We start from the raw sequence: 11747 nt of genomic DNA on the forward strand, positions 1-11747 counted from the left end.
TACTTTTAGTAGTATTTTGTACATAGATAAGAATGTATTTATTGAAATTTCTGTTGTGAAATGGAACACCTTGGCTTAAACTTAATCAGAAAGTGTTATTAATTTACTGAATAACCATAATATTCCAAGTTCTTCTATCCCCATTCCTGTTTTGCTTTGTATAATTTTCAGTGATGGATACATATGCCAGCATACGTAGTACAAGCAGAGCTCAAAAGTGAAGTATGCTTAATGTCAGAAGGTGGCAAATAAAGGAGAATGGTCCAAATCTAGCCTAGATCAAATACAGGACACTGGCAGAAACATAACCAGATTGTCAAAGGTAAAAGCATTAATAGTTCTGACAGTAGGCTGGCAGATAGTATTCCATTAGTTACAGGCATGAAGACTGGCTTAGAATAGTTAATTGACACAGGATCCTACCTTTCTGATTTACTTTAGGAACTCTTATTCATATGACAAGAGTTCCCTGTTTAACCTCTATAATTTGTCCTTATCAGAAGCAACCATAATGTTCACAGAGTGCACAAGAAGCTCTGTGTCACAACAAAATAATTCGTTCAGGAGGTTGACTTCTACAGTACACACATGCAGAGAACAATTGTGTAATCTTAGGAAACTTAATTGTGTCACTTTAAAAAACGGGCAACATATTGTTAATTCTGTTAGTGGGAGCCGCATTGCTTCGAGTGTGGAAATAAATAGTAAACTTTATTTGCAGTTTAATGCAAATGTAACTGCCAGTGTCAAATTATATGAACAATTGCCTATTCCATCTCCTCCCCCCCCTTGTTTAAACCGTAAAGGCAGCACCTGAGTGTCAAGTTTGAGTTAAATGCTATCAACAAGGTAGTAGCTGGAAATGAAGGGTGGCTAATCTCTGGCCTCTGATGCTGTTGGACTCCAGCTTTCATCAGCCTTGGCCAGTGTAGCCAAGTGACTGCTCTTCTTGCAGCAGATGGCTTGTTAAAACAGAAATGGAGTTAGATTCATTGTGCTTTTTCTGCAAGGTAGAACTGGAATCTGGTTTTGTGAGCCTCTGGAGAATACTCACTGCTCCTTATAGAAAAAAACATTTAATAATAAATTTTCTCTTGTGTCTGAACTGCAAATGCATACAGTAGGAGCTACTAGTGAGCACCTGTGCCATGCAAGTTAGGATCCTGTACCTTAGAAATTGATCTTGATTTTTTTCAGCAGAACAAACAAGTTACTGTGGACTAGTTAGCCAGGCTGTGGCACTTGGACAAAAAACAACACCCTGATGCTAAAACCCCTTTATCAGATGGAGTACGTACATTTTGTTGTTTATTCAGCTCCCTTCATTTGAAACCAACAAAAGTTGGTATCCAGTTGTGTATAATAGGTAAGGGAGCTTTTTTTTTTTGGGGGGGGTGTCAATTTTCTCCAGATCCCTAAATCTGCCTCAGTGGATCTCCTAACTTTGGCAACAGATCTAGGCCCAGATCTAGGCCCTGAGAGCTCTGGGTATAGGGCGGTATATAAATTCAATTAATAATCATAATGATAATAGGTAGTGATATGTCAAAATTGCTTCTCAACTCTGTTCTGATGGACTTGCACCATTAGATACCAGCCTATGATCCTATCTGTATATTGTCTTAAATAACAGTCATGCAGGGATAAATTGAATGACTTGCATACACCAAAAGGATGAACACATGAAGAATATCCCATGGAAAAGCAGTACATGTCAATTATCTTCAACAAGCAAGAGCACATTAAAATGTAAATGGAAAGGTGAAAATGGTATAACTGCCAGTTAAGTAATATTCTACAAAACCCACCCTGCTGATATTGGCCATGGTTATGCCCAGTATTAAGTGGTTAATTAGTCTGCCTGAGCTGTTTGCTGTCTAGTTCTTCTCAAACCCATACTCCTTGCTCCAGGAGAGAAACAAGCTGTTGCAGCCAAAGCAGTGCTTGTAGTTTTATTTTCCTCCAAATAAGCCATGAGTTGAAGCTATGGTTTATTCTGACCTCTGCATCATGGCTGGTTGGGGAAAACCAGCATGAGCACGGATTATTCAGACATAAGCCTAAACTGCCCCAGGATTTGTTTCCTACTGGAATAAACAAAGAACCCAGTGGGTGGTTCAGTTTCAAAGGAATCAGATGTGCATGTTTAAGTGCACTCATATTTCTTCTTAAAAATAAATTCAGTACTGACTGAGAGCTCCCAAGAACAGCCAGTTACGGCAGGGCTTGCATTTGCCACCAAATGCACTGAATGCAAGGAACAATTCAGAGTAAACTCTTAAGGGGATCCCAGTTGCTCCTTTGCAGTTGCAGCTTTACCTGCCCCACAGTTTAAGTCAGATGTAGAGGCATGAGGATATGATGGGGGGGGGGGAATGGCCATATAGGCCAAATTATGACCCCTGGGGTGGCCTCATCTGACCTTTAAGCTATATAAAACATGCATGGGACACCCCCAGCCTAATGTTGCATAAAATGCAACCATTGACAGTTACAGGGGAAAAACCATGTGTTTTTCATTTAGCATGCTCAAGAAGAAATCAAGGTAAACAATTTCATTTGAAAACAGTTTATTTGCACTGTATGAAGAACTTGCAACTCTCAAAATAGGTAATAACACCTAAGACACAACTTTACAAGATCAAAACAATAGTTTAGCTGAGCAGCTTGAGCAAAAACTTGGCAGACACATCCTAATACATAGTGCATCTAAGACATCATTTATAGAGGGGTACACTTGCATAGGTCCATGGGGGGGGGAATTTAAATAGTCTGCTTTGGCTAATCAGATTTTTGAGAACAGGGAACCTATTGCATGTTCAGTATTGCAAAATTACCCCTCAGAGAAAAATGTTTATTTTCATTACTGGAAACATGCATTTTAAAGAGATGCTAAATGCTTTTAACTTTATAATAAAACATTGTTACTTCTACAGGTTTTTTTTTTTGTTCTTTAACTGAAAAATAATGGTTCCGTGTAATATGCGATAGAGATACGGCAAACATGGTAGCAGGCTCGTTTTCATCGGTTTTAACCACAAAAGGATGCCCTGTTCACAATCTGCCTTATACTAAGTCTGAAACACTTTTACTTGGAAATAAATATTTGTTTTAATTATTATTCTAGCTCTTAGGCTTTGAGCACATTGCGCTACCTAACTTCCGTTTAAATACATTTACAGTTCACTCTTACACATTTCAACATTATTTAGGCAAGCGTAGGAGTGGAAAATAGTCCCATTGCTGTTTCAGACAGCTTTTAGGTACACTGTGTGAAATGGGAAGGGTTTATTTACATTTATACAGCATGTCATGGTAATCTGTGCAAAATTCTCAGTAATCACAAGTTCACAGTATTGACCATTTGAACGTCTTGGCTCTTTGGGTATGACAAAGTCCTAATGCAAGACAAGTACCATTTACTTGTCTACATTTTGAGTATAAGCCTTGACCTGTAGCAGAGGATCATGTCAAAGTTTGTGGTTCTCAGCCTTTCAGAAAGGCTGTTAAAAGGTTTATCTTGTTTGTGTGAAGGTACCAGACTACATTCTCCACTCATAGTTTTAAGATCTGCCCTATATGCTCAGAAAACACAGGTGTTTCATGGAATCTAACCATTTCAGAATTAAAGGGACATGATTCAAACCTCTCTCATGTCAAAAAAATATTGGTTCATAGAAACACAGCATATTGGAGAAAAGTACTGAAAAACATTTCTCGCTATTGGCTGATATTTATTTTTAAAATAAAATAAAAACAAAACGAAACATCCAAACAGGAAATTTACTCACTTATATTCTGAAGTATAACCCTGAAAGAACTTCACTACTTACAGAACAACTTTCGGCTCCAAGTAAACTAGCTAATTGGGGGATTTATTTTCAGATGACTTGGGTGGCAAAGTCAGAAATACAGAGGTAGAGCAGCCTTGTATTTTAAGCATGAGCCAGCACAGAAAAGAAGCAGACCCTCCTCTGCCATTCACCAGCAAACAAGTAGCTTATATTGAAGTCCAGTTACATCTGTGGGTTGATATACAAGCTGATTGTAGAGTACAATCAGGGAGAAAGCCTTTCTACCCTCACCTAAGAGTACCTAGCCAGTTCTCGACTGCAAATTTTAATACATATGCTGCATTCCCTGGCACCAGCCTGACTCATTTCAGTAGCATATGCACTAATGTAGTGCTCCAAGTAGGCTTTTAATAGATTATGAAGAGTAAGGAGGTATGTTATTTTATACGATGTTAAATTCTCTCCAATTCCTTTGTCAAACAGAATATTCAATATTGCATGAAATATTTGCAAGTAGGATAGATGATGTTTGACAAACGTCAGCCAAATACATGAAACTGAATCATGTTAAAATCTTACCAATGAGAGAAGTGTTGCCTGAGCAAAGCCTCAGAAAGTTTTCCTGAATCCAAACATCAAGCACTCTCTTGCCCAAAAATGTAGCTGAGGAGGTTTCTTACACAACAGTCCCCGTCATGTGATTTTGTACACTGTCGTCTTCTGGTATGATAATGCAGCACTGCTGCAAGGGAAAGGCCTGCTGGTGGCAGACCATGCTCAACACTGCAGCTCTGGTGCTGCTAACTTTTCCATCTGCACAACCAATAACTGCTTAAAACGTGCAGGCCAACAGACACTGCCAAAATCCCTGGTTTGGGTGGCAAACTAGGACTGCCTAAAGTAATGAGAGTCTCCCCCACCTGCCATCCTCCAACAATGGTGGGATCACGGTGCTGATTTTTTAAAAAATCAAGTCTTTTTCAGGTTGATCAGTCCTAAAACCCAGTTTTTCTTCACATACAAAGTCTTGTCTCATGACGAAAATGTCATTATTCTTTGATGTTTTGAAGGAGTGTTAATAAGTGTGACTCAATAACCTGTTGAACTGAATCAGGGGGGGAAAAAACATGATTAGTGTTCAGCTCTTAAGTGGTGATCTATCCTATTTTGGAGATGTAAATAGGAGAGCTGAAAAAGTGGAAATTGCATAGAGTTTGTAGTAATCCAGAGTAGTAATCCGTGTGTGTGTGTGTGTGTGTATGAATATGTAAAATTCAAGTTACAGGCCACGTTACAGGGAACCAGGCAGAAGGCCTTCTCGGTAGTGGCGCCCTCCCTGTGGAACGTCCTCCCACCAGATGTCAAAGAGAACAACTACCAGACTTTTAGAAGACCTCTGAAGGCAGCCCTGTTTAGGGAAGCTTTTAATGTTTGATGTATTACAGTATTTTAATTTTTTTTGGGAAGCCGCCCAGAGTGCCTGGAGAAGCCCAGCCATATGGGCGGGGTATAAATAATAAATTATTATCATCATCATCATCAAATGCTTTTGGCCCCATTCACTATTGGTATATCTGATCACTGCCAAAAGCAGCACATTAAGGAAAGGCAAAAACTTCCATTGGAATGTGGCCTGCAGAACGTTGGCCACATTTCAGTCTGGCCCCTCTGGTTCCTGTTGCTGTTCTGGCATGACCAAGAAGTGGAACTTGGCCCCTTCATACATAAATAGGGGCAAGCTCATTTGTTAGTCCTATCCTGCCCCCACCGAGTTCTAGGTAACGAAAGAAGCAGCTATCAATCTACAGCATAAAGGATAACAGTGAGATGATCAAGGGGTGGGGGAAGGGAGTGCAATGCATGCACAGCACTAGGCTGTCTTCCTCCAGCTCTGCATAAACTACCACTGCTGTAAATGGTGATAAAGAAGGCCTCTCCAGAAGCAACAGTAAAAGCCTGTGCATTTTGTGAACCACCAACAGGTAAAGCGGCTGATACAAAAAAAAGCACCAACCCTTAAAGTAAATCCTAAAGTGCTTGAATACTCACCACTACGATGGCCCAGGGCTACAGCCAGATCCATGGAATTATATCCGGAGTCTGTCTCTATAGTAGGATCAGCACCGTGCTCTAGTTTAAACAACAGGAAACAAATCATTGATTTGCTAACATCCTGCAGTTCTTACAGCCCTTACTGGCTAATTACTGCCTTCATAATACTTACCTAAGAGTATTTTGACACATTTTACATGGTTCCCATGCACAGCATAGAGCAAAGGTGTACCTCCATTCTGAAAAAGAAATGAAAAGAAACAATAATAATATCAGAATTCATTTGCACAGTTCAGTGACCCAAACAAGCTGTATATGAACAGGGGTCCATATATTCTGGCTTCTTTTAATACCCAAAAGTTAGTAATGTGAATAGTAGCTCCAGTAAAGGGCTTACCCAGTCATACTCATTTACATCAACTCCGCAGTCGAGCAACATCTTGACAATGTCTGTGTATCCTTTACTGCAGGCCAGTGATAGTGCACTCTCTCGTCCTTTTCCGAGGATCTGTGGGTCTGCACCCTGACAGAAAAAGCAGTGGTTTAAAATGTGTTATGGGTTAGATTAACAAAAACCCTGATGAGTAGAACCCCATGTGTCCAATTATATACTGTCCAGATTCTAGGTACTGAAATCACCCTGGACTCAGCTCAGCCATTTACTTCTTTACATGGAGAAGAGGAGATTCCAAAAGTTCCATGAACAATTTGCTCAAATGACCAACTGCCTACACTTCTTTTTTCCTTATGTACAGCCTAAGCATGATTTGTTGCAGCTCAAACTACTGCTTCTTTTCTCTGTACCTGGTAAACAGTTCCATTGCTTATGGACTTGTTCATTCATGCCTTTTGGAAAGAAAGACTGTTACAGTGCCCATGGGCAGGGGCGTAGCTCGCTGCTCCAGCACCCGGAGTGGCGGGGGCGTAGGGGGGCGGCGCGGCGCGGTATGCACCCCCCTTCCTACGCCCCTGCTCATGGGGTATCAGAACCTAGGATTTGTAGAGGTAGAACAGTTAGCAACAGTTAGCAACATATGTTCAGCCAGGAATTGTAAGTGGAAGAAATGGGTATCATCCTCAGTGGCTAGATAAGAATAAAAAGTAGCCCTCAGATTGATTTTTCTTCAGACTTCATGCATAAATCATGCATTGGTGTTTCTCCTCTGAATCTTTTGTAACATGGCTAAAACATGGTGTTGACCAGGTCTAGACAGAAAATTACAATCTGGGATTTAAAGGATAGTGTAGCATTGTTACCATCTATGTAAGGCTTCACAAGAGGTCTTCAGACAACTTTCAGAGGCTGCAAGCGTTGTTCTTGATGGATTTAGAGCACCACAATTGTTGACTATCACTACAAATGCATGGGGGGGGGAAACCATATTTTCACTCACATTTTGAAGCAGAAATTCTACCACTGCTATCTGCCCATGAGCTGCAGCCCACATCAGAGGGGTAAAGCCTTCTTCGTCCGTATGGTTGATTACATTTTCTATTTAACAAAACATACAGATCAACCATCTCACTCCTGTTGTCTCCATCAATGCTGGAATAAAGTTATTATGAATATTTGGGGGGGGGGGGTTGGATCTCAACTCACTATGCTGGGATTAAGAGGGATGCAGAAAAGCAGTGAATACTGCCCTCTGCTCCTTTTCAAAGGTCAGTTTAAAGTGAGAGACACCCTTTCCCAATCTTCTGAGTCCTGCAGGGGAGCGGAATTGGTTGCAAACAAAAATAATAGCTGACTACTAAGCCAAGACACAATTTGTGGATCCCTGCTATGGTGGAAATGCAAAGTAGGCAATACCATGGAGTGAATACTGTCAGAAGTGGATGAGAAGGAAGAAATGAGTTCAGCTTCACTCACTTTTGGAAGCAAATTCTGGATGCCATAGGGCCTAAAAATGAAGACAAGGCTTGCTACAAAAAGGGGCCAGGGCAAACACCTCCTACTATCTGAAATATGCACCTTGCCCTGTTACGTAATTCAACATTAGCCTGTTTGGCTAATGAGCAATAAACGTTGCATAATTCAAAGAACAAATATCACAGGATAGCTTGGATAAGAGTTATAACCAGAGCATCACATCACTAAAGAAACAGGTTTGCACCATGTTCTTTTCTTAAAGAAGAGTGACTAAAAAACATAAAACTTATATATAATTTTCTGCAGTGCTGATATATAAGTTTTGACATAATGATCTATGAGGCAAAAAACATTTCAGAACCATTTCCGCAGTAAATTCAGAACAGAAATGTATGAAATAAAGCACAAATGTGAATAGGGCCAGTTGCAGGACCCACCCCAACCTAGCAGCTGATCATTTTTTGCCAGAAAAAAAGACCAAAATAAATTCTCACCTTGCTCTATGCGTGTAGCTAAATACAGCATTTCTCCTTGAGCTGCCAGCTGGTGAACAGAAAGAGCTGCAAAAACAGCAGAAATATATCAACTTCTGTGGTGCAATACTGCCACGATTTAGGACTACAATACTGACTGCATATTGGTAGAGAAAAGTAACACAGAGAGGATGATCACATAGCTGACACAACCAAGCAGCCTGCTACTATTTCTGGCACAGAAAGTTACTTTACAATTAATTTAACTTCACAACCATCCAATAAGAAGGATTGTGTGTAGACCCTGATTCCAAAAGAGGCAAGAATGTGGGACCGGGGTTAGAAAAAGCAGCTTGCTGAGAATTTCAGCTTTCAATGAGATAGACACAGCCCCTATGGCTACAATGAGAAGTCTTGAAAGTATATGAGCAATGCCTTACTTGGAATTTCAGAAGTGTACATGAATAAAATTTTCATTGGGTGAGGATAAGGCTTACATGTCCTTGCCCCCAACATGACTAGCATGAAAAATAATGTAGGTTTGTCCAATGTACAAATGATGAACTGGTTTACAATTTCTTGACGTTCATTAGGCAACAGAATATCAAAGACATTATGTGTGGTGCCTTTTGCCTTTCTATTCCAGCATACTAACATGCCTAGCACTTTTCTATTTTGAAAGAAAGCTTGGCATCCCAGAATGACAAAGTCACTGTTTTCAGTTAAAGAGATCTTACCCCTAATCAATTTAGAGATAAATAAATGACTGGGTGACTGGCTAAGTGAATGCAAATACCAGTTTCTTGTAGTAACCCCAATGGAGGATCCCAAAATGAAAACTTAAATTTACCATTCCACGAAGAATCACTTACAGTTTACAAGCAAAGGGGTTGTAGAAACTTCATTTCCCCTGTGCTTGTTAGTTAATGTGGTTGACTGCTTTATGGGAGAAAAGTGCTTCGTAGTTGATGGGGTGTAGACATGTCTTACTTGAATTCCAGGAGAAGGAGAAGTATGGATATTGCACTCAGCTACATGAGGAAAGCAAGAAAAAAGTAGTGTTCAGAATAGCTTCTTCAAATTTACTTTATTTATAAAAGGATTTATATACCACTATATCATAGAAAATCAAAGTGGTGTACAATAATATTTATATATAATAATAACAACATAAAATCAGAGGCCATCAATTAATCATTATGGGAAAATGTATTCTTATTAATTGCTGTCATAAGCCTGGTGGCATAGAAAAGTTCTCAGCAGGCAGTTAAAGGCTGATCCAGAAGATGCCTGCTGAACAAGAAAAATGTTAGATATTCATATGTGCGTATGCATTCTTTTGCCAATATAGCATTTTCCTGTTTATCCAGCTATCCAACAATAATAGTTAAAGCTAAAGATAAGTTTTAAATCACAACCTTTAAATAATACAGATGCCACTTCAAGGTCAGAGTTCACTTGATCCTGAATGTTTTTGCTGTCTTCTTCATTCAATGATTTGACAAACCGAGAACACACATTCATATCAAACCTATTGGGCAAAATGAATTTCATTCCCATGGCAACACTCTGAGCTGGTCCTTCTTCAACACTGGAATCGAGGTGAGGCTCCACTTTAATATCTGGCATGTGAGACAGGCTATAGCTGCCAGAACAGTCTTCCACAATTAACTGGGCTCCAACATCTAGATTTGTAGATGATTCCATCATTCAAATCTCAGTTATATGATGTGTTTTCTTATGGCTTTTACTTCAGTTTTCTTGAAAATATTAAAATAAAATCTCAACAGCCAAGGGTTACGACCACCTGCAATTGAACATAAAACAGTCATATGCTATTGACTATAATGCCACAAACATATAATGAAAATGCAATAAAGTCCATCATTCTGAACAGATGTGGTTATTTATTCTGTGTTGAACAGGGGTGGTCCAAGATCCCAAGATCCACTAACCAGAACTTGGTGCAAAAAACTTACTCTTAGAATTAAAGAATTCAGAGTCTAGCAATTTGTTCTGAGTAGCAGAACAAAAGAGAGTTTACAACCCTTCAGCACAAAAGTGTTCTTAATTTTAGTAATAGATATTTAAGTGGTGGTGAGTCATCTTGTTGCTGCTACTGTTACACAACTATGAATCAGAGATCCATGCTGATCTATTGCAAATCACCTACAGATCTAGCAGCAGATGCAGATCTACTTACCTCTATCATAGAACTACCTTCTGTGCATAAGAAAATCCCCAAACAGCCACACAAATGTTGATATAAACATTTTTTTGTATTGCATATAAAACTTTAAATCACATTGCCTTCAATTTTTTATTAGGGGGCAATTTGCACCCCCAGTGCTATGCATACTTTATTTCTTTTTACCATTGCTACCAAACTGGTGGGGTCATGCAGGGCCAGAAAAATTTGCTGTGTGGGGACGGGGAGGGCTTGATTAGATCCCCAAACTGGGAGTTCACCACCAACCACTGTTAAAGCTTCATCAACATTACTGTGCATAATTCAGTGATTTTAATGGAATGATTATGGATGCTCCTAGCCTTGGGACAGAAAACCAAAACAAATGTGTGATTGAGTTTGGCAGAGCGCACGCTTTGTATCCAATCCCTGGCAACTCCAGTTAAAAAAGATCTAGTAGCAGGTGCTGAAGAAGATCCCTGCACGGGACTGCGGAAAGAGGCTGCCAGCACGAATGGAATCGGACACGGCAAAAGGCAGCCTTTTATATTTGTGCTTCCTCAGACGGCACAGAGCTTACTTATGGAATTTGCTGCTTCAAGGTGGTCCAAGATCCCAAGATCCACTAACCAGAACTTGGTGCAAAAAACTTACTCTTAGAATTAAAGAATTCAGAGTTTCAACTGCTTTCGAAAGAGGGATTGAATAAATCCATGGCTACAGTTACTACGATGCAGGGGCTAGCATCATAAAACAGTAATATGCTATTGACTATAATGCCACAAACATATAATGAAAATGCAATAAAGTCCATCATTCTGAACAGAATGCAAAAAACGTACTCTTAGAATTAAAAAGAGTAAGTGCAAAAAATTTAAATTAAAAGAGTAAGTGCAAAAAAACTTACTCTTAGAATTAAAGAATTCAGTTTCAACTGCTTTCGAAAGAGGGATTGAATAAATCCATGGCTACAGTTACTACGATGCAGGGGCTGGCCTACGTGCAGTATGAGAGAGGCGCTTTTGCTCCTGCAGAGCAGCTGCTGGGGGACAGTGCGGGCGAGGGCGCTTCAGTCTCGCTCGGATGCTGCCACTGGCCATGGTGGGAGACGGGATGCTGGTGCAGATGGGAAGGGCTTTGCGGCTAAGCGGGGATTTGAACCCACGTCCCTCTAGCCCAAGACTGGCGCTCCAGTCTGCACAACCCCCAGTCTACCCGCTAACCTTCTCCGACCTTTTACCTTCCTAGTCTGGCGTCGTTCCTCACTGACATCTTCCACCGCGGCGCTGTTATTGTTGTGTTGGTGCGGCCCATGGCGTCACTTCCGCTTAGATCCGGAAGGAAAAAGTCAAGCAGTCTCGAGGAGTACG

The 11747-nt window shown here is 40.2% G+C and overlaps 1 protein-coding gene across 1 annotated transcript; it reads right to left on the minus strand.

The window, feature by feature from the left end:
• Positions 1-2553: 2553 nt before the first annotated feature.
• Positions 2554-11734, minus strand: ANKRA2 (ankyrin repeat family A member 2). Its single transcript, XM_079995786.1, has 9 exons — positions 11618-11734; positions 9608-9996; positions 9062-9220; positions 8211-8276; positions 7241-7338; positions 6244-6369; positions 6019-6085; positions 5844-5924; positions 2554-4899 (listed from the first exon to the last, which is right to left on the minus strand). Exons 2-9 carry the CDS (start codon positions 9897-9899, stop codon positions 4844-4846), a joined length of 945 nt encoding a protein of 314 aa, XP_079851912.1. The 5' UTR covers positions 9900-9996; positions 11618-11734; the 3' UTR covers positions 2554-4843.
• Positions 11735-11747: the final 13 nt, after the last annotated feature.

The sequence above is a fragment of the Podarcis cretensis genome (genome assembly GCF_951804945.1).
Source record: "Podarcis cretensis genome assembly, chromosome: 11".
NCBI classification, from domain to species: domain Eukaryota; kingdom Metazoa; phylum Chordata; class Lepidosauria; order Squamata; family Lacertidae; genus Podarcis; species Podarcis cretensis.